General features: G+C 41.0%; 3 protein-coding genes across 7 annotated transcripts in view; 1 reads left to right on the top strand and 2 right to left on the bottom strand.

Annotated features, from left to right (window-relative positions):
* The window catches only part of si:ch211-127i16.2 (probable flavin-containing monoamine oxidase A), a 39,375-nt gene extending 32,568 nt beyond the window's left edge, over positions 1–6,807 (bottom strand). The window contains exons 1-6 of the mRNA XM_041960667.1: positions 6,690–6,807; positions 6,467–6,554; positions 4,756–4,936; positions 4,048–4,162; positions 3,081–3,238; positions 1,942–2,031 (exon numbers count right to left, since the gene is read on the bottom strand). Of these exons, the coding sequence (XP_041816601.1) occupies positions 1,942–2,031; positions 3,081–3,238; positions 4,048–4,162; positions 4,756–4,936; positions 6,467–6,554; positions 6,690–6,807 (750 nt within the window). The remainder of the gene's footprint in view (positions 1–1,941; positions 2,032–3,080; positions 3,239–4,047; positions 4,163–4,755; positions 4,937–6,466; positions 6,555–6,689) is intronic.
* Positions 6,808–10,101: 3,294 nt separating this feature from the next.
* Positions 10,102–24,500, top strand: vsig8a (V-set and immunoglobulin domain containing 8a). The gene is made up of 7 exons (XM_041960493.1): positions 10,102–10,204; positions 11,405–11,580; positions 13,006–13,210; positions 16,737–16,889; positions 17,628–17,750; positions 18,957–19,098; positions 24,284–24,500. Exons 1-7 carry the CDS (start codon positions 10,102–10,104, stop codon positions 24,498–24,500), a joined length of 1,119 nt encoding a protein of 372 aa, XP_041816427.1.
* A 582-nt stretch (positions 24,501–25,082) lies between these two features.
* vav2 (vav 2 guanine nucleotide exchange factor) overlaps positions 25,083–27,479 on the bottom strand; it is a 190,019-nt gene continuing 187,622 nt past the window's right edge. For all 5 annotated transcript variants that reach the window (XM_041960487.1, XM_041960488.1, XM_041960486.1 and 2 more), the window contains one exon: positions 25,083–27,254. In XM_041960487.1, coding sequence (XP_041816421.1) covers positions 27,207–27,254 — 48 coding nt within the window. In that variant the 3' untranslated portion in view covers positions 25,083–27,206. The remainder of the gene's footprint in view (positions 27,255–27,479) is intronic.

Raw genomic sequence — 27,479 nt, 5'->3', positions numbered from 1 at the left:
TTACTGCAGACAGCACAGATTCTAAGGAGACTTTTATACACGAGGCACAGTCATCAGTCAAACTGATCTCTTTCTAATAGATTTCATTTTTTTTAATGGACACTGATTCTGACAATCTGAGGACGAGATATTTCAGTATTTTCATGTGTCAAAATACACTTCAAAAGGTGGTTAAAAATGACAGTCAAGGCAAGATGTTCTGCTGTGTATCACTGAATCACCGCAGACAGCCTCGCTGTTACAGGGGCAGAGCTGTTGTGTGCTAGCTCCCTCGGTCTCACACGCATTTCCACTAAACTTAAGCCTCTGGTGATAATTAAAACTCACCCACCACAGAACGTCAGCGAGCAACATAGAAAGCTCTTGTCTTCTGAGACTGGTAAAAACAGCTAGATATTTTTGGATGCTGAAAATTAGGAATTCCATTTACTGTATTTTTAGCTCTCTCGACTGGCTCCCTAGTAACTTTAGGATCTTCTTTTTTTTGTTTCTTTTTAACACAGTGAAGGCCCTCTGTAATTAGGAGTTCATGTCTTCCAGCACCACTGTAACAAACCCTCAGCTCTTTGGCTTTTTCAGCGACAGAGCTGAAAATTAAAGGTGTCCCAGCTCCTCAAGTTTTCCTGAAAAGTCTCAAGGAAGCCAATTTATTTATTTTCACTTCTATTTTCATAGAGTAATGATTTTGTATTCTTTGGTTTCTATGCACTTGGCACTATTGCCTTGTGGAAAGAAGGTCCTGGGTGTGAAGCCAACCAGGCTGACTGGGGGGGGCTTTCTGTGTGAAGTTTGTATCTTCCTCCCAGCCTGTGTGGGTTTCCTCTGGGTGCTCTGGTTCAGCTTTGGTGAACTAGAAACTCTGAGTTGCCCGTAGCTGTGAATTTGAGTGTGAATGTGTTTGCCTGTCGATATGTGTTAGCCATGTGATAGACTGACAAAAGTCAAGGGTGTGTACCTGCCTGTAACCCAACGACGCCTGCAAAGACTACAGCCTCCTGTGACTCTGAGAATAGAGAAAACATGCCTTCCTCCTTATTCTTGTTATTGGAATGTACTTGGGTACAGGACTGCAGCAGATTTATTTTCAATATTGACTAATTAGATTATGTTTTTCAGGTCAATTATTTATCTGTTGTTGAAAAATGTACGGCTGCATCCAACTGTTGTTTTCATTATTGATTAATCTGCCATTTTTTGTCAACTAATTGATTAAATGTTTGGTTTTTAAAACACTGTAAAAGAAACATCACCATTTCCTGTAACCCTATGTGGCCCCTTGAGGTTGTGTGTTTTGAGCAACTGTCTAAAATCCAAACAGCAAACATTCCCAATTAAAAGTTGACGATTAATTTCATGTTGACTGACTGATTAATTGAATCCAAATATACTCAGTTTAACATGCTGTGAACCAGAAAAAGCACCAAATACTCTCTTTTAAGAGGCTGCAAACACTTCATTCTTGGCCTTTTTGCTTGATGAATAACATTAATGACAAGATGATTATCGAAATTGTTGTCAATGAAATGATCTTGTGTCCACTGGCTATTTGTTTAATCGACTAGTTGTTTCGGCTCTACTGTGGTGCACACTTGGAAATGTAACTCGAAGGGCACTGTCCTTACTGACTGAACTCACTACTTAGTTCAGTGTTTAATAGTCCAGTTTTTTGATATTGTGTCATCCTGCAATTCAATATTCTATCTATTGAACAATCAAAAAATTCATATAAAATGCAGAATCAGTAGATAGCAATTAATTGAGGAAAAGCTCTACACTTAAGGGTGCATGGAGCCTTCTTGGTCTCTCAGCTGTGGATAAGGAAGACAGTCAGGCGGAACAGACAGTGCCTTCACAGGAGACGGCCTGTTTCCCCACTGAGGAAGCTGTTATCTCTGTGTCGCGCCTCATCAATCCCCAGAGTGAGCTGTTACTGTACTCTACCTGCCATATGGCCGTCACGGCAGAACCCAGCTGGACATTCCTCCACCCAACACGCTCTGCCAAGCACTCTGAAAGCTGTTGGGTGCCTCCCTGTGGAGAGACAGATATTACACTTGAAGGTGGGCTTAAAACCCATAGATGCCCGCCTCCCCTGGGTTGAAGTTAAAGGGTCACTTCACCCATATTATAAAACAACAAAACCCCTGGTGCTGTCTAGCCAGTGATGCAGATAATTCAGTTACGTTTGCCAAGATTTTGATGTATGTGCCTCAGAGACTTCTGTCAATGTGCCAATGCAAGAAAACATTTTTTTTTGTGGTCCCCAAGCAGTTGCAGATGACATTTTGAAAACTCATCAGAAGTGTGTCTTTCTGACAAAAAAAAAAAAAGTTCTGGTTATTTAGCATAAGACAGAGAACAGTTTTCTTCCAAAGGTCCAAAATAAAAATCCTAAAAAAAGGGACAAAATAAAAGCTGCATGTAAGCTGGAGTGCAAAGGACTACAAAAAGTTCAGATGAAAATGTATTGAAAATCTGTTTGTAAGGCAGACAGAAATATGACAGAGGTGAGTCATACCTCACGTAGCTTTTGTCGTGATATACAACTGATAAGAGCAGGGCCTTTCTGATTCCCATTTGATCTGATCCTGCTGTGACTGCATCTGTGGTCCTATGCTTGCAGTCCCACTCATTATAATCCCTCAGGAAATTGCTGGGTAATAAGGAAACTGCTGCAGAAGAAGGAAGTGGAGGAAATGGGCTAATATACTGGTTTGTAGCTCTGGTGTCATTTTTCTTAATGGCAAGTATGTCATCACTCTGCCCTTTTAGACAAGGTATAGACGCAACACCACAAAAAACAGAACATTGCATAGCCACAACGTTCATGCAGAGGGAGGACATAGAAAATAGCAAAATCCCATACAAGGCCACAGGTGCAAGCGTTTATGTCGCCCCAGTCGATGGTGCATCCAGACAAAGAATGGCATTATGCTTGCTGCGACAGGTCTTGACCAAGATGTGCAGACTGCATTGAGGAGCCAGAGTTTCATCAGAGTGGAGAAGAAATATGATCTCTGGTTTAAAGACGGCGCTCAAGTCAAAAATATGCTCTCAGGGGAAGGATATGAGCTGTGTACCTTTATCTTGAGTTCCTGAGCGGAACCTGGAGTGTTCTCCAGCAGCGGCAGTAGCCCTCCAGCTGCTGCAGCATACATGAGGAAGAATAGGAAGGACATCTGGGATGGCTCCATGCCGAAGACAGACCTGCTGCACAGTCCCATCTCCTCTTTGAGTTCTGGCAGAATGGGATGATTGAATATATAGTTTACACAGCTGGGGTCATACATACCTCTCACACATGCAGTGATAATACCAATTTCCCTGCAATGACAACGTTCTGCAGAGTTGTATACCATTACATAGCTAACCACTACATGGTGCAATGCCAAAAAACCCTGCAATTTATTCTAAAGGCCTAAACCGCAGACAGAGGATAGTTAACAATGAGACACATGGGAGGATAACGATGAATCTTTCTGTAATCAAATCTGTAGTCTGCAGTCCATAAATAAAGTCAATGTACGATTTGATTTGGCATACAAATCTAGGGATTAATAGCAATCTACACTTACTGACAACACCATTCTTATCCAAACTGAAATATCTCAACTAATATTGGACAAATGCTTCCTTTACCTAACTGCTGAGGAGCAGAGACAAACATTGGGGCTAAACTTTTCTTCATCTTTTTGAAATACTGTCGATAAAAAATTGAATTAAAGCATCTCATGCCTCTTTCACACTGGACAAAAACCCTCTAACACCCACTAACACCTTGCTTCTGTCTTCAGTGGGTAAAGGTATGATCAACATTTATTCCCTGGTCACAGACTCTGTAGTAGTCATGTGTATTTATCGTCAGTGCTGGAAACATGACACCTCGCCCCTTTTCTGGTGGGATAATGCAACCATTGGCCTGTTCCCTGTTTTCCAGTGCGCTTGTGATGTCGAACCTGACGCAGTTTTGTCCAAGGCAAACACAAATCCTCAACTAAGGAAGACGGAGGAGGTGATATTTACACAACGGTTACTGTTAACCCTGACCTGCAGTCCAAGCATGCTTCTCAATGTACGAGTGCAGGGTCATACTGTCCAGTTCAGCAGCGTTGGGTGTCCTTGAAGGATCCTGGACACATACTGTGGCACACAATCTGTCAATCTGAGGGAAAAATTCAGTCACCACAACACACCCACACATGATGATTTACCACTGTGAACCAATAGCGTCCCATTGATACTGTAAAAAAAAAAAAACAGAATTGTTGGAGGCTGCCAGATATGATTCTCCTGGGGCATTTTCCCACAACATTTTCTGCTTCCCACTGCAACTCTAACCATTTATCCTGGGCAGGAAGTTGTGTGATAAATGCTGGTCCTATCAATCCAAAAGCTGTGGGGGTTGCAGTAGTGGTATCGGGGCGGCCATAGCCCCCCCGGCCACCTCTTGGCGCGTCATTGTTGTCAGCATGGTAAAAAATTACAGGTCAATAAAGCTGAATATAAAAACACATGGCTGTTAGAAAACTGACCAAAGTAAAGAAATATCTGCTATATATGCTGACATAGATGCTGCAGATCATCCTATTCTTGGTACACGAGGAAAAGTCAACAAGAAATGAATCAAAGCAGTCCTCAGTGTTGTTCATATCATACTTGTCCACTGAGAGTTGTGGTTATATAGCTGATTCTTATCAGCTCTACCTGAACACAGTCCTAAGTACAGAGCACTGCTGTGGAAGTCTGTTGCCTCACCTTCCACAGGAGCTGAGTGAGGTCCATTAGCACAACTGTGGATAGAGCAGGGATAGTGGTTCTGTAGGCGCGAACTTTAGCACCTGGCCCGCCTATGTGGTGCACCTTCTTGCCAATGCTGTATTGTGAGTAAGTCTCGAGGCGCAGCTCCTTTATGAGCTCCAAGATGTGTGTTTGGGTGCTGAAAGAGAAAGGAAGCAGTTTTTAAGACGCTATATTTCTATATTTCTAGTGTTTCAGGATTTATTAGAGGGTCATCGTACTTTCAGCTAATAAAAAATCCAAAGCACACTTATTCTGAGTTAAGAGAAGTGGGCTTGAGAGTACAATTTTGCCTCCGTGAGTCCTTGAACAACCGAAAATATCTTTGAAAACTGGTGAAATATAGCCATGAATACCTGAGACATGCTCTCTCCTCTTTATATTAAACTGGCATCAAAGTGCTCTTGAACAATGAACCTCACAAGTTCTCTGTATGAGCTGCTCTGTTGCCAATAATTAACTACTGGTTGTAGCCTCCTGGCTAGACAGCTCCGACATACAGACATGTGGGGGTCTGTTACTTTGATCGCAGTCTGTGCGGTGAAGCTGTCTGAATCCCGACTGAAATGTCTTGGTGAAACAGGACTTTAGCTGATTTATCATGCAGTAATTCCTCCGCAACCTATGAGAAAGAGGCCGTTTTGAAATTGGCTGGTTGTAGGGAAGGTGGGTCAATTCAGGTTGGAAGGATGGAACACCAAGGAGATGAAATATTGAAAATAGACACAATACAAGCGCTGTTAACACAAAGCATCTAAAGAGAAGCAAGCTTCAATATTTAAGTTCTGAAAAGATAAAAAAGTTTTCTTCATACTCTGCAGTGTTTATTTGCTTATTTATCTGGATCTCCACTGTCTGTTAATGGCACAACAGCTTCTCTCCCTGAGGTTCACCGGGCAAAAACATTACATAACCTCTTAATGTAAAGTAAACAAAGGTGAAAATAATATAATGTACACTGTATAAGCACAGACACGCACACACACATATATATATATATTTATATGTGCATCCTTACATAAATTCATGCAAATTAATAGATAAAATGAAACATGTTGCAGTATGAGTCTGTAATATAATGAGCAGTACAGCAGCATACTAATTTCAATCACAGGCCCTCTGACTCCAGTACCAGCCTACAAGCACAGCTCTGAAAACACTTAGGACTCTATTCTTTTCACAATAACTCATACGAACCTTGCATCACTCACAATATCACTGAATTTATGCATCTACGACCCAGAGATCTGTTTTCAGTCATTTTATTGAAATGTTTTCTCTTAAATGGACTATTATGAGCACCTTTATTGTTTGTATGATTGATATTGACTTAAAATAATGTATCAGTAAGTTGGCAGCATCTATTTTATCCAATTATCTTGGAGGCTGGAGCCCCTGGTTGGCAGGATTGATCTACACATTTTACTATAACTCCATTTTAAAAAGGTGGAAAATGTGACTACTTCCAAATCACTGATTTTGCATTTGTCTCTTTTTGTTCAGTGCAACTTTGCATTTCAACGGCTCAGTATCATTAACAAAACAACAAATTCCACTCACGAGGAAAAATGTTCCTCTGTGTCTCCTTGAAAATCCTCCTAAGACATAATCATACAAGAGAATAACATGTATCTGCGTGGTCTCAACTGGAGTTTTCGATCAACGTTACCTGCCAACCCACTGCCCTCCAAGGTCCCAGCGATCGACGCCATTGGCTGCTGGTATTTCGGTGGACAGCGTGCGACCTCCCACCCGGTCTGCGCGGCACAGCACACGTGATTTAATCAGAGCGGAGCCTCTTCACGACAATTTCACAACAAAGCATCCTGCAGAAAATGACTCGCCACTTCAGCTTTAACAATAGCTTTCAATCATGATACATATTTACAAACCTTTTCCCTCCAGTATCAGTATTCTCAGATTGGCATTCCTTTTTCTGAGCAAATGAGCTGCAGTCAGTCCAGACAGTCCGGCACCAACAATAATAACGTCCAAAATTTCTGCAGTCATAGTCAAGCTCAAGTCGCTATGTTTTTATGTGCCAATTTAGCGTGTGCTGGTAAACAGTGGAGTCAGAGACAGAACTCCAGCTTGTATTCCCTTTCTTTCTCTGTATCAATTAGGTTATCTTGCAAAGCATGGGCTGCTTTCATAACAGTGCACTTTGGAACTGTGAACAACTGAGCTTGTGACCTACTTGGCAGAGAATTGGCTGTATCAATTCCAGCAATAAAAGCCAGGGGAAGGCTTTGATTTCTGAACAGTAGAGACATGGTCAGATGTAGAGTCTTGTAACAGCGTGTTTAAAAAGTAATCATGCAAATGTTCAAAATATTCATTTGAAATCGTCAGCTTAATGATTAAATGCTAATCAAGTGATTCTGTTAACAAGCAATAGGTTTGTAACTATGCTCTAGAGAAATCCCTGCAAATGCGTCCGAAGCCTGCGGTTCTGGACATTTATATTTCCTAAATATTCTTCTGGTTTCAGCAGGGGAATGGCGAACTGGACACTGGCTCACTGAGGATGCACATTCCACGGGAGAATGGACGAGCAGATTGAAGAACGTGCGTAAAATGGTCAAAAAAATTGCCAACAAGCTGAAATATTTAAGCCACTTAGAAATAATGTCTTAGACCAACGAAGCAAACAACATGGTGAATGTTATTGTTGTGCTGCTGTGCAACTCCTTTTGAATCCATCTACTCATAATTACTCACCTTTTATTTGTTTTTGCTTTTTTATGAATTTTCGTTTGTAAAGCGTTTCTTTTGGTTCCACCTTTTGTGTCTCATTTCTGCAGCTGCATTTCTCGGTTAATCAATTCTGCAAACTGCTATGAGCAAATTAAAAGGAGTTGGGAAGAAAAGTAAAATGAATAAAATGTCAGGCCTGTGGAAGTAAAAGATATGAATGGTAGGGCAAAATCCTCAGCAGTGTGTTCAGTAGTTGGACTTGCACCTCTGCAGACCATATGCACAGCACAGCAGTGTACTCTGTAACTCTGTGCTCTGTGCGATGAAACAAGAATGACCACGTTCAGTTTCATTCGGCTGGTTCCCACATAATGACAAGGACATTCAGATCTGTGTCCAAAGAACAGATGAATTCATTTATGTATATTTTTGAAGGGTTATGAGTTCTTACAGCACAGTAAACAAAAAGTGTGCCAACAACAAAGACTTCCAGGTTTATTTTTTCTCTAGGACTCATGTCTCCCTGCTGTATTCACAAGGATTGCCTGTTTTCTTGAGTCTTTGTTTATGTTTCTCCACTAAAGCTGTTTTCTAGCTGAAGAAACATTAATCCCAGGGAAGCCAAACTTGGCACGGAGGTGTGCATGGTGTCCAACGACTTAGGCGAGGCCAAAAACTTGTGATGCACAGCGGTTACACACAGTTGTGCTTCCATTTGAATGGAAACTGTGATGATAACTGTGTGCTCTTGTGTGTTTTATTCAGTATTTGCAGCTGGTGAGCGTGCTAGCTCAGTGGCTACTAATTAGCAGTAACAGTTTCAACTGTGAGTAGGGACGTGTTCCAGTGACCTGTTCTGTTTTGGATTTGATTCCAACTTGGTAAAATAACTGGAGCAATCAAACGCTTATTACATCCAGCAGACGTGGGGCAACATTAGCATTCATTTGCAGCCGTGCTTCTGTGCACCTGATGAATGTGAATCCTATATCTACTCTCCATTTTGCTTACCAGCTCCATAACAACATGGATGTCGCACACAGAAGGGGAATAATCCATAACAATGAATATAACATAGCTGCGTGAACTACGCTGTGCAATGTGCAATGACAGGAAAGTTGAATCCAACCAAATCCAATGTACAGTGCAAAAAGTCCCAAACAGCTGGTTGAAATGCACAAAGCACTTAAATATAATTTCCAGCCTGCAAATTCCTCTTCATTCCGAGGTAAATACTGCTTTCCACAACACTGCCTTTAAAACAGTTGTTTGTATGAAATAAGCCAGTCAAATTTTGAAAAGCGTGGGCGCATGGGGGTCAGAGAGGAGTCTAGCTGGTTTTCAGATGGATCTGGCTCTGTCTCTGACAACTCTTCTTGGCTATAAATAAAAATGTTTTGTGTTTTTCAAAAAAAAAAAAAAAAAAAGGAAGAAGAAGCAGCTCAACACATGTGAAAAGCAATGTGGTGAAAGATGTAAAAGAAGACGCTATTTTTATTCGAGTGGACATAAAGCTCCTCATCCTTTAATCTACTTTCTGCATGTTTCCACTGAAGGGCACCCCACTGTTTATTTATAAAGCTGTTCCCTGGTAGATTTGGCACAGAGATAAGCTTTGTAGTGTTCTTTCGTATGTCTTGGTGATGTATACAAACCTTGCTGGCTCGTGAGTTTGGCTGAACAACCGGTTTCCTGTCACCTGAGACTTCATGTTCTCTCTTTGTCTTCCTTTTTGTTTGGAACCGTGGACATCTGACAAATGAGAGGTGCTAAAGCGGTGTGTGTGTGTGTGTGTGTATTGTGTATGCAACAAATAAGAGGAGGAGTTCCCTTGTTCAGGTGGAAGCAGATGATTTTCTCTTCATTTAGGTTTAGTTTAGTAATGTTTTCATTTTGTTTGTTTCTTTTTTGCTTGTTTTCATCCAATCAATAAATGAACTGACTTCAGTGTGCACAGCCTCACAGATAAGCCAGCGCATGTTACTGACAATAGACAAAGCAGCATTGTGTTGCAGATGTTCAGTTCAGTTCGCATCAAATTAGCACGCTGAGTTTCGAACCACTTCATCAGCAGAAACCCCATCAAACTCAATGATCGCCAGTTTCACTTGTGTGCCAGTGGATTGCTGTATTATAACTCAGCTGCCAGGGCACTGATTTCCTCCACCACAGTTCAATTGGTTGAATTTAATTCAGTTAAAATCTTATTTTGCATCTTTGTTGTGGTGACTGAGGTAATTACGAATCATCTGGGAAAGCTTGAGGGTGTTAGTAACATCTGAATTACAGTGCCAAGGAAACCTCCTGGTAAACAGGTAAAACAGGTAGAGCAACCATCCAATCAGGAGGCATTATGATAATGAGGAGGAGGTAAAGGAGGAGCTCCCAGCACCAGGCAGCACACTGCTGCTTGTTCCATTGGATTCCACTTCCACACGTTTGGATTTAGCATCTGCAGGTAATAGTTTTTTCTTTAAGAGCACAGCTTTTAACACTTAAATAGAACCAAATTCACATGAGTACATATACCAGGCATGTAAATACACTGCAATGTTATAATCTCAGTCATTTTCAATGCTTGCTCTTCAGATATTAAACAGGACCACTATGTGGAGACACAGCTGCAGTCATTTGAGGTCAGCTGTCTTCCTCAGCCGCCCGCCCTGGTTGCCTGTCTTCTTGCTATGCACTGCGAGTCTCTTGAGCACAAGTAAGCATACAGAAACACAAGCGCACACACACACACACACACACACACACACACACACACACACACACACACAGGCGCGGTGACCTGTGTTACGCTGCACCTTGTCTTTTTGTGACACGGTACTGAATGGAGCATCTTTTTAGAAATGATCTCTGAGACCTTCGCGTCTCGTACCCACTGCTGAGCTGTGGGCCTCAGTGGCGCAAGCTTGCCCATGTGTTACCATGGCGCTGACCGTCTGTCCAATCAGGCTTTGAGCTTATGCCTCCAGACGACTGCTGACTCCCCGCTGGCCCAGAGATCTGAGCTCATGTGCTTTCTTTTCTTCAGGGTGGGGCTCTCAGCAGACTGAACTGCAGATCTTAACTACAGCTCTAGTTTGAAAAACTGTGCATTTGGAAAAGTTTTATGTACAATATGTTAAGAGTAATTACATTAGTGAGCTTTCACTTTAATATTGTTGTACTTTTACAGACTGAAAGCTTTACTGAACAGTTGAATGCCTGAATCCCTACTTACTAGGTACATTTCCTGTGGGCCACATCCTTGAAAAAACACTATAGCGTTCTTATTATGTGTGCACCTTTATTTATTTTTGAAAAATGAGGAAGACAAAAGAAACCTAATGGACAATGCTATTTTATTCCCACAACCTTAAATGAGCCTCTATAGTCCAAACAGAGTCAGGCAAATAGGTATTTAATTGTACTCCCTCCACATGGAGTTACTTAAAGATGTTTGCAAACTACCAAAGCTAATTTCTCTTGTTGATCTTTAACATATCATGAATACCTGAATGGAGTTCATTTTGCCAAGAGTTATACATACTCTTATTCAAATGTTTTTGCGGAGTGCTGCTTATTGAGTTCTTTCTACTGTAACTGCTGACTTAAATTAGTCTCAAAGAGCTCTTAAAGCCATCCCAGTAAGTCATTTTTATATTCCTGTGTGGCATTTGGCTGCAACTATTATATCTGTGTTTTTGTTGCTTTCTTACTGAGACTTCCTTTGAGAAAAGACTCTGAATTAATATTAAATGTATCCATTAAAATGTGTGCATGGAATCTGTAAACTGCGACTGTGCAAAAAAGGCTTTGTTGAATGAGAACACATAATATCTATCCTTCAGGACTACAATGAGGGATTAAGAAGCTATAATGAACCTGTGATTAATTTCAAGACTTGTCTGAATTTTTTTAGAATTTAAATGTACGCAAGGGATGCAGGTGACGTCCACAGGCCCGCAGACCATCCAGAAGGCTGAGGGAGAGAGTGTGACTTTGGGCTGCAGTTACACACCGAGCCCTTCTGACACCGGAGAACTTGACATTGAATGGTCTGTGGTCAGTCCAGACACCACCCAGAAAGATCAGATGGTAAGAAGCAGAATAAGAATGGTGCAAATGACATTAGAAATATATATGTATGCTCTGATATGCCAGGATTATAACCCAGAATCCATTTGTCATTACTGATAACACATAAGTGTAGGTGGTTTTCTTTCTTTCTATGGTTGGGAAAAAAACTAATGGGCACGGTGTACTGGTCACGCATCACGTTCTGGGTCCGCGATTTCCAAGCAATTTTCTTATAAAGTACCAAGAACGTGTTATTTTGTGCAAACTGCAGAGAAAATATGAAGGTATTAAAAATAAAAGGTCTATGTATTCATCCATTGTTGGAAACATTATTTGTCATACATGCTGAAGATGTACAGTATTGTGCCTGTATTTCTGTATGTGCAGCTGACCTGCTGCTAAGAAGACTCTCTAGGTTGTGCAAGCAATTAATTGGAGTTAATCAATTATAAGTGTACCAATTGAATGCTTTCTCCATCTTTGCCTAAAATGAGTGCCAAATTACAAAGTTCCTCCCAGGAAAAGAAAATTATGGACCCGTAAAATGAAAGACTTCCTCTTCAACATCTCCACCACATTTGAACTAATTAGAATTCAGAGCACAATCAGCTCAACACAACGGTTTGAAACCACTATGCAACCTTATTCTCATGACAAGTGCCACAATGACATAAAGAGCATCTTCAACACCTCTGATCTTCAGGCTAGGAGGCTGCAGAGCGGATGAACTCCCATAACCTCATAATTTCACAGGAAGTAGTTGTTGATCCTATGTTGCAAATGCAATGACATATGTCATTAGTGTTGTAGACTGCCCTCAGGAAGCAGACATTTGATCACTGTTAATACAAGGATTGACCAGGTCTAGTATGTGCTGCTTCAGGCAAGTGAAAAGCGCAGAGTATTGATTCATGTGCAAATTGAATGCTTTATATTGCAGTCAAACACTTAACAATACAATCCTTACCAGCTCTTTATATTAAATCCAATATAAGAGAAACTAATGAGCAAACTGAAAAAAAAAAAAAAACAGACTGTTTTATCACATTAGTAAGCTGCATGCATGCGTCTCTCTGGTTTGGTCTCTGTGAACAGAGCGAAACAATTTTAACTGCTGGATGTTCGACTTTCTTCACCAGCTAGTCGCTAACTTGGTTTCTCTGCCTCTATGTACGGGGCAGGTAGTGTGCAGTGGGTAGATGAGAGCTGGTTTGCTGAAACCAGCTGCCTGCTATTGCTGGAAACAGACTTAAAGAGGGTGGAGACTGAACCAAATATATAATATAAACAGTCGGCTAAAAGAGGTTTCAAAGCTCTGGAGAGCTCAACATTGTATTTAGACTTTTTATTCAATATTGATATAAAAATAGTTTAATACACATTTTTCTTTCATATCAATTAAAATTGTAACTCAGAGTAATTTCTTGATTCTTTTTCCATCAGCTCCTGTCCTATACCAGTGGCACTAAATACATCCATGGCAACCATGCTCTTGCAAAAGGGCTCAGCTTTGCAGCACGGGACCCCTCAATGGGTGACGCCTCGCTCTTCATCTCCCTGCTGTCACCTGCTCAGAGTGCTACCTACCAGTGCAAAGTGAAGAAATCACCTGGAGTGGACACGCGCAAGGTGTCACTTGTGGTAATGGGTAAGACCAGGCGTTGGGTTGCATCCTGGGGTTAACACATGTCATCTGGCTACATTATTGATGTCCATCACCTTGAACAACTAGGGTACCGTTTGGTTTTAAGGAGACAGCAACTTTAACATTTTGGGATGTTATACATTTCCTTGTCACAGGCCAGTATGCACTGCACAGTTTGCCACAAAGCTAATATGAAGGCACCTGCTATCAGGCAAGCCTGCATCTTTCAAGGCTAAAACAACGCGACTACAGTGCAATACATCCATATCCAGCAGGGATGGAGAGAGTATTGGAGCCTTTCACTCAAAGTAGTGACTTTAAGTACATATTACTCAAGTAAAGGTTAAATTACTTGTGCAACAATGTAGTCAGATAAAAGTAAAAAGTGGGTCAGTTAAAATATACCCTGAGTGAATATTACAGCGTTTCATTTTTAAAAGGGGTGGAGGGGGAGTTGTTATGATGATAATGTTATATGATAGAACTATTAAATTAAAGAACACCTTTACCTTAGGCTACAAAATAAAGTGCATTAGCATGTTAATGTGTGTGGGACAACATCGCAGAGCCCTTATGTCCAAAGCAACAATAAATTCCTTTTCTATTGAGAGGCACTTTGCAGCCTGTACAACTGATTATCAATTATAGATATGCAACCGTCTTCCTTAGAGCAGTCTCATTAGAATCAAGCAGAAAAGAGTGCAAAACTCAAAACAATTAAACAAATATGAGAATTAAAAAAAGATCTATGGCCATGATCTCTGCCGATATTTAAAAGCAGAATAGAGTGAGAGCGCGCGCACACACACACACACTAACACACTAACACACAACAGTTGTACAGTCGTGAGGCTCTTTAATGCATACCCTAGCGCCTTACTCTAACCTTAACCATCACATCTTACGCCTTTGTTAGTTTAAATCTTGTCCCAGTCGTCACGATGTGGCAAGTACAAGAAAACACACACACAAAATGTAGAGTCGCTAGGCAAGGCAGTGGTTGTGGATGGTCTCCTCTGGAGAACACGTCAGTGAGTTTGTTATTGTACTCATCTGTCTGAACACTGACTGAACAAGTCGATTGCCATTGACTTCCGATGCAACATATATGACCGTTCCCAAAACGACATATCTGATCATTCGAGCGTTCCAGTGACAGGCATAGCATTCTCATACTGTTTACCATCAATTTTCATGTGACTTTTTTTCCTCTGTGACTGATGCAACTTGAAAGTTAGCAAAGTACAAGTAAAATGACGATTTTTAAAAAACTCAAACCAGTACAAACAAAACTTTGTTACAGTGAGGAGAACAAACAGAATTTGTTATTTCCACATCTGATTAGTGGGCTGTCAGTTTTGTTTTAGGTCTCATGGATGTCAGTGAGAACTCAGATAATGGCCTGCTCAGGCTGCTGCCTGCTGTTATTATAGGCTTTTATCAGTCAGATTTTGTTCAGTGAAAGAAACAATTTTTATTCAATGAGAAATTGCTGCCTAAATTCTGGTCAAATTGCACAATTTTCTCAAGTGCTTAACCTTTCAATCTGAAATTGAACGCACTTTTGCTGCTGCTGTGGGAGAACATGAATTTTACTCCTTGGAGCAAGACATCACAAAAACAAAATTTAAACTTTTCTACATTTTGTGTCATGGTTTTGACCACTGGGATTGAAAGAATTAACTGAAGCAAGGTCCACAGAATTATCTGTGTTGAACTGACTGACTGAGCAGTCGATGAGCGGTTGAAAAAAGGTGACAGTCATTTGAAATGACACTTCAATCAATTTGTCAGTGTGTTCAGTCTTAAAAATTGCTAGAGTTGTGAAGTAATAATTTGATTCTAGTCCATCTCATCTTGACTGAAGAATGTGAACAAAAAGTGGTGTTGGGGGGGGTCAGCTCATTGGCAGATTTATTTGTTATGGTTTTTAGACTGAATACTGTATTAAATAAGTTCATATAAAAATGATTCACGACTGAGCAAATCATTGTCCCAGTTTTTTGTTTGCTTTTTTTCAAACTCCTTCAGAAACCTTGAAGAATCTAAATCAAAAGACTAGAATGCAAGGCTAATATATTGCTAAGCCTTCAATATTCCATTAATGGCTAAAAAAAAAAAGTTTAAACAGAACCCAAATCCGAAAATGAAGGGAAGAAATTGAAAACAGAATGGAATGCACCATTGTTTCACAGGAATTTATGATGTTGACCTGTGCAGGCATTGTTTTTCTGTGGGAGGAAAATATGTGGACATACAGGAATACTTACTAAATGTGCCCAATTTGCATTGGCATCCTTTCTGAGGCTGTAGCATGTGTCTCCTAATGGAAATGTTTTAGGCCGCTGCAGTCTTGTTGGTCACCATAGTTGACCCTGATCCAATAGATTTACCCATATTTACATTTGTCTACTCATTAGGCGGTGGCCTCTAGTGGCAGCAGCAATTATGACGACTGCCACCAGAGGTCGCAGAGGAGGCAAGTATAAAAAGCAAGGAATTCATCATACGGAGGAGGTGAGGTGGATGAATGGGCCACACCAACTAAGTACTTTCATCTGGAGCCCGCAGTTCATGTCCCGTGTGAAACATCAACGCTGACTTTTAACTTACAGGACGAACTTAAGTTACATCACCTAAGTAACACTTATTTTAACCCATTAACTTTCCTAGTCGCGCTAACGTTAATCACGTCAGCACGAAAGGCCAGCACGTCTGTCTCTGGTATTCTCTAACGTTGATTTATGTTGTTTTGGGAGTCACTGGCAATTGACCGATTCAGTCAGTTTAGGTATGAGGACGTGTTGGAACAGCCAAAAACTGCATCAAGCTCAGCCTGGGTTATTTCAATGTCATCTACAAGCAGCATTCAAATGTCCAAGTGTTTGAGGCTTTTTTAACAAATCATGTCAAAGAAGAAAGAGCTTTTAAATCAATAGACGCATTTATTTTTGCACAGTCTGTGGAGCAGCTTTAACTTACTTTGTTGTGTCCTGAATATTTCTCAGGTCTTTGCTCTCACACTCAACTTGGTATAAAAGCTGTATCTCCTTTGATGAAAACTAGCAGACTGTTAAATATCAATAGGAAAGCCTCACGCATCAATAGACAGCCTAAAGCTGTTTTCATGCAAACAACAACAAAGACAGTCCTGAGAGTCATTTAATAGATATGTTCCTTTTATGATCCAGATCTGGATAAGTGGGTTAGAAAAAACATCAACGAATGGATATACAGTATTCCTTCTTGTATTGTGGAAATATAAATAATAACCATAAATAGCTTATGTTTCATATAGGATTTGATACTTAAATACATATTTATAATGTGCAATGAAGGCTTCATATATTTAATATGATTCTTGAGTAATAAAATGCATCACATTGTTTGTATAACCCATCTATATGCTCTGAATCTGTGCCACTCCAGCCAGAATCAAAATGGTCCCTCCCATTTCATCCTCTACTGTTTTTCAAGAAATGGAATGGAAATGACAGCGTGAAATTATCCATTTGTTGTATGATTTCAGTGAAGCCGTCTGCGCCTAAATGCTGGGTGGAGGGAGGGGAGCTGGTCGGCGAGGCTGTGTCTCTGCACTGCAAGTCTGCAAGAGGCTCCGCTCCCTTAACATACATGTGGAGGAGAGAAAGTGCGCGCCCCATCCCTGTTCCAGCCACACAGAGTAAGCGTGACCTCTGCTGACGTCATGATGCTACTACATATCAAAGAGAATGTGGGTGTGTGTGTGTGTGTGTGTGTGTGTTGGGGTGGGGGCTGGGGACAGGTGGTGACTGAGTATTTTATTCTGCGTGAGCAAAGCTCAATGAAAACTCTTGTCTTGTTGAATTTACAGCACACTTGTATTACTTTGTTTCTGATTTTTCAAGATAAAGGGATTGGGAGTGTTTGTCCCGATTTTTCAAACTACATGAAAATGTCAGAAAAACGTCCAGGCGAGAAGATAATAAAATAATGAGGTGCAGCACAACAGCCTGTAGTTTAACAGCTGACTTACTCAGAGGGACTCTGGCATATAATCAGCAAATCACTTGCATTTTCTTCTCCCTCAACACAAAGCAGTCCCTGAAATATTCTGACATTGTTTACTGTAAACCGCATTGAACAGTGTCCTCTTGAAGCTGGAGGCACAACAGTTTGGCTGCATGCAGACAGGCACAACATAACATTAAATCTGTGTCCTCTCCTTTTTTTAAAAAAAAAATCTACATATTTTAAAGTGATAATTTGCAAAAAAAAAAAAAACCCTGCAAACCATGAGCTTTAAGCGTGCGTGACTTTAACAGTTACACTTGTACAGAGACCTCCTAGCATCCCTGCCTTCATTTTAGCCTGCACATAACCTGCAGCACATGTGCAGTATGTGTGTTCATCTGTGCCTGTGGGTGCGTTTTTCTCTCAGACAGCGTGATCGGGGAGCTGAAAATCAGCAACCACTCGGAGAGCTTTGCAGGAATCTACCTTTGTGAGGTGAACAATGCCGTTGGAGCCGAACGCTGCAGGATCAGCCTGAAAGCGAACAAACGTACGTACAAACGCCAATGTGAAAGACCCAGATTTCATCTTCTTAAGTCTTCTCTCTTTGTAGTTGTGCCACAATCTCCCCATTGCTCCACTTCTCACTCGCAGGGGTTTTAATCACTGCGTGGTTGAACTTCAGCGTGCTATCCTAATTATGTTGTCTAATGATGACAGGAGGTGACAGACGACGGCATAAAATCCCACAGAATACAAAACCTTTCTGGCCATCCGCTCTTCATCACTGACAACCTGCTGTTGAGCCACAAAGTGGCACGAGTCATGCCGAAGTCCCTATTAGCGTTATAAAGTGCAAATGAAACAAGAAAAAGGCAGCAACAGGAAGTAAGTGGCCTCATTAAAAGCACCTCTGACCAGCTCTGAACAAGACAGACAGTAGAGAAACACCAGAGCTGCCTCCCAGCGAATGAATCCAGTGGCTGTAAGTGCACCAGGAGGGAGTAGTCAGTGATTCAGCGTGGAATAAATCATCTCGGGGATTAGACTCCAACAAGCCCCCTCCATTCCGTGGATCCATAAAATGAGTTTGTCTTTGTGTGCCTCATGATCTGTGGACCAGGCCTCCACATTACATCTTGTTGAGTGCTCAGATTTTTGGCTTTAGGCAGGGAATCATTCATTCTCATTTCAAGCGCGGGGTGCTGTCTGAGACCAGAGGTTCCAACCCTCAGCCCTCAGGACCAGACAAGGTGATTTACAAGAGATTCTAGAATTAGATCAAGGTTGTAGTAAAAAAAAAAAAAAAAAAACTTTCTGGATAATTCCACATCTTCTCCATATTTTTTGTGGGGTCTCAAATCAGCTAAAGAAACCCGATACAGGTCACTGAATTATTGAAAAAATCTGAGATGGTGTGTCGAGCCAGGAAATAGTTTCTACGTATGTTTCTAGTCTTTGTGCTAAACTAAGCTAACCAGCTGCTGGCAATAGCTGCATATTTATCATACAGATACAGCATTTGTATTTTCCAAATAGTGAACTATTGAAAATAATGCAGTTTTTCTTATTTCATGAAATGAATGTGATGAAAAGTTGACATTTTGGCAATGCATGATTTTCATTGAGCATTGAAAATCCAATCAGTATTCGGGTGTTGTGAGAAGACGTGATTTAACATGAAAGGGTCACTACACTTTGTTCTTTTCGGCCACAAAAAGAGAAATTTCTTATTATTCACACTTTTTTTCTACAGCTCCAAACAGAGCAGCGGTGATTGTCGGGACCATTGTGGGGTCTCTGCTCCTGATCTTTATCCTGCTGGTCTTCACTGGGCTTCTGTACTGGAAGCTGAGCAACATACGTCGCTACGACAATGAGTTTTCCAATGAGATCAGGTACGGAACAGCACTGCAGCTCCAGCAGAGACAGCAGGCCACAGTTAAAGGTGTTGGCAGCTTGACTGTTAGATAACTGAGCTGCTGCAAGAAGGGAACAAATCCACACAGAGTCTGGCAACTTTCTCTGAGTGTTCATTTATCACCAAAAAGTCCTATGAGCAGGAAACTTCTGCCTCTGTAAATGTCGAGTAGTTTTGTCAGCTTGCGAGTTAAAACATTACTGTGTGCACTCGTACACGTTTTTTTACAACTGCATAAATTAATAATAATACGATTTTTTGGGCTTCACCACAACACATAAAAAAACAGAAGTGGGGATAGACATCAACAACTGAACTTTAAAAGACAGAGAGGCAATTACGAATGTGTATCACAAGATGTAAAACAACACACATCAAAGCCAGTCAGATAAGAATAGAAACAAAATCCCAGAATTAAAACCACGAAAGAAACATGAATCCAGGCGGAAAAAATAAGCTTTATCTAAGACTCTTTGCGATAACACACGTCTACACTGCTGAGACAGGGTTGCTCCAGATGTTACGATGTCACTTCATATCGCTATGTTCATCAATACACTTAATTACACAGGCGGAGTCATCTACGATCTCATATGAAGCCTCCCACTGTGCAGAACAATTGGATAAAGGTTTTCTCTGTGTTTTAAGTGCAGAAACAAACCGTCTTACTTCCGAGTCAACTCAGTTTTACTTATATCACGCCAAATCACAACAAAAGTTGTCTCACGACACTTTGTAGTCAGAGCAGGTCAGGACCATGCTCTGTAACGTACAGGGACCCGACAATTCCCCCATAAGCAAGCACTCGGCTCAGGTGCACTGATGCAACCGCTGCCACTATAAATAACATCAGTTCATAACATCAGTTGTACTCTTCATCTGAAAGCCTGACAAGGATTCATTAAAAGTTACCAACTCTTTCTTCTTGATCTCCTCCGTCTTTCTTTAGAGTCGGAAACATGAGAGACTCTCCAGCGTCAACAAACACTCTTGGTTGCTCTTGTCTTAGACTTGTAGAAATAACGTTCAGGTTTATTTAATCCTGGAAACACACTGGAAAGTGAGATTTCCGAATCGGTAGCAAAATCCGCCCGGCAGCATCTCTAAAGCTCCAGAATGAGACAGAACGCGATCATTAGAGAGCTTTAGAGGTGGATTTTGCAATCACTGGACATACTCTCTTCCAGTCTTTGTGCCAAGCTAAGCTAACTAGCCGCTGGCTGCAGCTTCATGTTTGACAGAAAGAGTTGAATCAATCTTCTCTTTTGACTCTCCCACAGAAAGTGAATTGGGGGGCATGATTGTATCAGATGGTCTTGGCCCCCCTGACCATACTAAACTATTGAACACATGTATCACACTCACCTCTGTGATGACTGGAAGGAGGCGTTTGATGGCAGTGATGATGAAGATGACGCTGCTGGCAGCTGGTTTTCCCGATTTGGGTCAGTCAGTCTTGTGTAGAACTGAGTCTTTGCCAGAGTCACTTTTGAAAAGAGCTGCTAACAGGTTGTTGTTTTTCAGACAAACAGACGCTTTATAACAATCTTGCTGGTTTGGTGCTAACAGCTCCACAGCAGCAACATGGCTCTCCTTCACAAGTTCTCCTTCTCAATGAGGTTTCAGCTTCACAGCTATTAGCTCACTGACTACAAAACCTGCCTGCCTAACAGCATCTCTGCCAGAATGTGGCCAGTGAAAGCTGCTTGTTGAGCCTCCAAACTCCGCAGAACAGCGTTAGCTTCATCCAAGTGCATTTGTCCCTGTAGCTCATCCAGTTAGCATGTTTGTAGCTGTAATGACGCTCGATATTAGCCTTCTTCATCACTGTGAGCTTGTCCCCGCAAGCTAACTGAGACACACTGACTCCTCTTGTAGTTCAACAACAAAAAAATAGTTTGTCTTTCTCCATTTCTCTTGGAGAGCGCGACATCCCACATCTACTGACGTTTAATTACCCGCCGCCATGATGCGTTGACGTGATAACAACGCTCCGCGCGCGTTGCATTCACGACCGCTCGGAAAATCCATTCCAAAAAAACTGTTGTGAGAATTAAGGCAGAGGGCAGACTTTCATAAAAAGAAAACAACGAATATATGTAAATTTCAGTCAAGGCCAACTTCAAGTGTACCACTTCATACAGACTGGCTGAGCTCAACAGATCGACTCATAATTACATGTACTGCATTTTTTTTTTCTATGGAAAGGTTAGTTAAGGCCTTTTCATGGTGTAAAATCAGCATTCTGTAAAACTCACCTGTTCTTTTTATGGCGAGACAAGGCAAGTTCACTTTCAAAGCACATTTCAAACATACATTGTACAGTGTGAACATACATACTGAAGTGCTTCATGTAAGGCAAATAGAGATAACTAACTTTTTGGATGCTGATGTCTAATTTGGGGACAAAACTGTACAATCCACAGGTGCAAGAGAAAATGTGGTTCATTTGCACATTTTCACATTTATGAGCTGATATTAATTTAACACTTTTCTCCTCCACTGGAACGATGCAAACTGCGACAAGTTGAAAAGGGCAGCGTGGGACACTGTTTCTTAAACAGAAGGTGCCGGTTTGGGCTCTTTTTGGTCCTCTGATCAGGATGCAGAATGCAGAGCTGCTCCAGGGCTGTTGTTCCACAGTTGACTCTCCATCTATGAGAGGATTTCTCCTTTTGCAAATAAACAGTGTCTCCCAAAAAAATTGGAGTTATGGTTCATAAGCAGTTGAAAACAGCCCACATGCTTTCAAAGTAGATGGCTGAAATGGGAGCAGTGTCAGTGTGGGAGGACAGCGTTGTGTACTAGAGACAGCGAAGCACTTCAAGCCACAATCCTGATACGGTCCTCTCCATATCTGTGACATACAGGAGTTCAACTCTCCTCGCATGAATGTGGCATCGTGGTGAAAAGCTCATAGAGGAGAGATGGCAAAGCAGTAATCATTTGAGCAATGATAACAATAGTTCCTCTCACATTTGTCAGTTACTTGAGTGTTGGAGGTAAAAAGTAAACACTGAAGCTTGAGTTGGGGGAGAAAAAGTTCAGAGATGAGTCATGCAGAGTATCAAATCAGTTCAAGTACTCTATCCTTGCATCTAAAAAAAAAAAACACATGAATACAGTGAGACAATAAGACCCTGCATCAGGAGCAAAACATCAGAGCTGTAAGTGCAAATACGTGAAATAGAAAAACAAAACATGTAAATGTACACCGAGAGGCAGACGGATGGGCAAACTGAGAGATCCATACAATCTCAGCTTTTAACTTAGTGGAAAGGGCAATCCTCACAGGCGGTGTCTCCGGAGTGCAGCCGTCAAATTTGGCCCATTACACTAAACAGATGCACATCTATTTGTACAAATGTCACAAATCCACACCGACTCCGACCACCAGCTATGCTGCTGCCTAGACAGTGTACAGTGATGCCTTAATGGAGGGTGAAATTGGTGCGGCGTCTAGCATCTGGTGTGAATTTGGGGTAAGACGTTGGTAGAATATGTTAAACCTGCAATAACAGAGTTTTTGGGCCACTTGGGGACAGTGGGAAGAAGATGTGAACACAACAGTAGCATATTATCACCTCCTACAGTTGAAACAGAAAACTTTTTAGCCCATAACTGCTTATTTATAAACCAAAACAATCATCTGAGAGGCACTGTACAGCCTCGAAGAGCTGAGGGGAGCTACACAGATGACGGATAATTGCTGCATTTGTGGGTTTGTTGCTATGAGCTTCAATTTTCACTCTACACATAATCATTTGATCCATTGTTAACATAAACATATTCGTTATATGGCAGCTTTAATTAAGTAATAACGCTAAAAATATTCATTACAAAGCAGCTTTAGAAAAGCTATTGATATGAAAACGTTCATTAAAGCAGCTTGAAAGAAGTAATTAAGTACAATCTACAGTGAGAGTGGAGGAATTTTACAGTTCTTCCTGAAGCAGTGAAGTCGCTCTTTCTAAAACATTCATTAACGAACATAACAAACTGCCTGTCAGGATGTAATTTAATAAATAGTGGAAATGCCCTAAAATTAGATACCGAATTAGTGTTTAATTTACTGTATTTAGCTTGCACACATTCTTGTTCACAGCAGTCCTGCCTTGTTGCATGGCAACACACACACACACACACACACACACATTCCCAAGAATCACAGCACCAAAGACGTTATTTCCCATTTCCCTTTAACAAAAGCAAATTTATTCCTTTTACCAGCAAAAATCTGAGTGTTTGGCTTCCACAGGAGCGGAAAATGCCAAAGTCGATCAGTTGTGCGGGTGTTTTCTTTGACAGAGGAGCAGATCCCAGCTGGTACTGCAAAGTTACATAAATGCAGAATGCAAAGTAGCTTCTAAGCTTGAATGTTGGCAGCGGTGTTGACGAGGGAAGATTGCATTGAAAGCTTCTTGACAGTGTTTGCTGGTTGAAACCAGCACCGGAGTGAATTTTATCCTTTTGTGGTAAAGAAGAAGTGAAAGCTGGGTCTCGGTGAGAGTAGGCGCTCCTGGGAAGAGCCTCCAAATAGGCAACAACAAAGAGTTACGCTCTTCACAGGGCAGCATTATTTCACTTAGTAAATACTGTACATCCACTGTGGCAAATATGGATACAAGCACACAAAAGGCAAGCAAAACAATCTGTTTCTTAGTTACCCATCAGCAGTAACGGCAGATTCAGTGTGCACAGTGAAAGTCAGTTGTGCTAAAATGATTAATCAGTTTCTTACCACAACAAACGATTAATCTTTCGAGCCACCTCTCAAGACAAAAATGCTGAATTTTGCCAGGTTTTAGCTTTTAAGTGTGATGATTTGGTGGTTTTCTCTCTTTTATGTCACTGCAAATGGAAAACATTTCAGTTTGAGTGAAGACAGTCGCAGAAATCTCACTATTTTCGCATGAACTTTGGCCATTTCATTAAAAAACACTCTGTGCACCCTGGCCAGCTCTACCTCAAAGCTCCAGAAATGAGTGGCACACTATATTTCATTGATTTCATATCGTGAAAAATAAAATAATAGAGATAAAAGCAGTTCAGCTTCTGCAGTTGCCTTCTAAACAATTTTACCACAAAGAAAAATCAATCACTCTTGAAGTGGCTGAACCGAAATAATTCTTCTCCCTCTGTTCTGCTCTGATGTCAAACAGGGAGGACGTTCCGCCTCCAGAGAGCCGCCCAGTCAGCCGCCACACGAGCCGGAGCGCCAGTCGGCTGCCACAGGTCACTTACTGTCAGGTGGGAGGGACCGAGGTGAGCTCTTTCAACGGAGGACGCACACACACTCCCTCCAGCAACGGCCGTGGACACACACCAGTCAAAAGCACCGCAGCGGAGTACGACTGCAGGTACGGATACGCAGTGTGACGATGGACAACAGAGCTGAGCTGAGGAGCATGAGGATTCAAGACAGTCTGGATACTTGAAACTGAAAGTTGAATTGACTGAATCAAAGCTGTGCAGTGTGATGATTTTATAACATTGTTCATGTTAGTTTAATGTAGTCTTAGTCACAGAAGGAGTTTCTTCTTTTATTCTTAGCTATTGTTCTGATCATCTTTAAGACTCTGTAAAGAAATGTATTAATATAAAAAAATCTTAGGACAGACACTTTTAACAAAACACTGAAATAAACGGTTTCCTGGAATTTTTAAGTTGCCTTTTTTTAATCACTTGCAATGAGGTGCTGAAAACTGAAAAAATAAAAAATAAAAAATAAAATCCAAAATGATTCAATCTCAGATTTAAACCAAAAGAGAAATATTTATTTCATGATAGACCTCATTTGGAAATCCTCAGCCGTTCAAAAAAATGTACACGATTAAGTATTTATTTTTTTCGAGGATGTATTGACAGGAGATGAAATATCAATAGCCACATGCAATGGGTTTTTGTCCACTACATCAACAGCAACTAGACCCCACCCACCCCACCCCCACCATTCCACACAACATGGAGGCCTCCTCTGCGTCTCCCTCACACAGTGGTAGGACTTTATGTTTTTCGGGGCGGTCAGCCATTGCAATAACACACATCATAGACAGTTAAAAGTTTAGAAACTAAACATATCAGCATCTTCTGCTCCATCAGTCTTTGTGACCCGGCCAGAGCTGATGTGCTCAGGGTTTGCACTTTACTTCTCAGTGTGTGAATGTTATGTGAGATCGTTCAGATTGATTTATTCTGAACCCATCTGCAGCAAGAGGACAGTTGCTTTCCTTAACTTCTCATTTCTAGCCCAGCGCTTCTTATTTTCTTAGCTTTTGTGGGCTGTGAAACTTTCAAATGTAGGAAGGGACAGTTCAGTGTAATCTCTGAGCAATATATCAATACTCAAATGTGAAGGTGGAAGAAAGTTAAAGGTAAGGCCATATCAACAGGGGTTAAGTCAATATACTGTATATTAAATTGAAGTCAAACAAAATCTGAGCTTTTTAAAGAAAGCTGAGCCGACAGGGTCATCAAACATTTCTGTATAGCGAGAATTCGAAACCTATCTGGTACATTTATGCTCTGAATAAAAAACTGATTAAATCTGTATGGTGACACACTGCAGCTGAAATGGCTGTAAATCTGTAAACATATTTATGGCACTAGGAAATAACTGGAAGTAAAAGCAAACACTGAGCACTGCACCCCTAGAAAATCACAAAATGATTAAGGGCTCCTTCTGTGGATTCATGTTAATTAGCACACACAGTTTTCCTTCAGATTCAAAACCTTCAGACACTATTTAATTTTCACCAGTCTGCACAGCACCAAAATGGATATCACACGTGAAAAACGATTGACATTAAGGAAAAACAAATCCCGTCACCTGATCATCTGCAAAAATAAGGCAAGGTACAAAAATCAGAACAATCGATCAAACTCCATGCAGACATTAAAACATGGCTGAATTTGGCTTCAAATAATAATAATAATAATAATAATAATAAAAAACACGGTTGGTCCAGTTCTGAAAACTTAAAAATCTGTGCAAAAAAAAAAAGTCAAACAATGAACACAGAGATTTTATAGTGTGACGTGGTTGTCGGGTGGAATGTCTTGATGTTTCCCTTTTGAATCCAGCTGATTGCACCCCGAGACTCATGACAAGCGACGTGAACTGTGTATGTGATGGTTGTTGGCTATAAAAACCCTCCAACTGTCTCTGTGAGTCCATCCAGTCGCCAGTTAGGATAAGTTAAATGCTTCACCATCTTGCTTTCGGGGGTTCAGAAGGCGAGCCCTCCCCAGTATGTTCTATAAGTGCCTCTCCCCTCCTTTAGCAGAGTCTTCTGCATGTGGGTCCGACTCCTCTCGGGGATGGCAACGTTCTTTACTGGCTGATGTTGAGGTTCAGTAAGCGACCACTCTTCAAAGGCACCGTACTGTACATTGGTCTGTGTGTGTGTTTGTGTGGGCCGCACATGGGCACATGCATACATGGAGAAGTAAAACCAGTCAACAAAGTCGATTCCCTCCACTGGTGTCAGCCCACAAGGCATCACCATGACAACTAAGGCAAAAATCTCTCAACATGAAAATGGAGCATCTGTTTTTTTTCTGTCTTTCTTTAGTTTTTCTCATCTGATTCCTTGCTGTTCCTAAAATCCACTTCCCCACAATAATCATAAGTAATGATAATAATCTCTATTCAATAAATTATCTATTCTGTACAATTATTTCACCTCGCATAGACCTGCGACAAAGGGGAGCCTTTTTCAAAGGAGAGCTATCCACAGTCACTTCTGCTGTGTCCTCAGTTCAATAAAGCCTCTGCAGAGCACACAGAGGCTTGCAGATAGCAAGCCAGCTTTTTTCTTCTTTCCTGTAGAGAAATTAAACAGGACATCCTCAAGAAAAAACAAAACAAAAAATCCAAACAAAAGCAAAGCTGATGCATAATTGAAGATAGACAAACGGGGTAGAAACACTTGCTGAAAAATGAGCATCCAGCAAAAACAACAACAAAAAAGTTCTTTTTTCCTTGTGTTATTTTCCTGGAGAGAGTGAGTAATTTTCTCTGAGAACAGTAGATAAAAGACGGTTCCTGATTTAAAGGGAGCCGGGCCAGCAAACATCCACGTCTTACTGCACTCCCTCTTCATCCACGTAAGTTGACGGAAACCATCCAATCTGGAACATAAAGCAGTAATAATCAGAGCTCTAAACTCCTTTATCGTAGCAAATGTAAACAAGGGATGTTAACTGAGTTCATTCAGATACCCTTTTACATCCACTTTAGTTGTACATACAGGAAGACAAGCATTGTATGAGTAGCAGGAATTCATTAGACCAGGTCCTCTCAGAATAATTGCACACATTGCCAGAAGGATGTGTGTTATTTTCAGGTAACTGCAT

This window comes from Chelmon rostratus, chromosome 19 (genome assembly GCF_017976325.1).
Source record: "Chelmon rostratus isolate fCheRos1 chromosome 19, fCheRos1.pri, whole genome shotgun sequence".
NCBI lineage: Eukaryota > Metazoa > Chordata > Actinopteri > Chaetodontiformes > Chaetodontidae > Chelmon > Chelmon rostratus.
The sequence above is the reverse complement of the archived record's forward strand: the minus strand, read 5'-3'. Positions and strand labels throughout refer to the sequence as shown.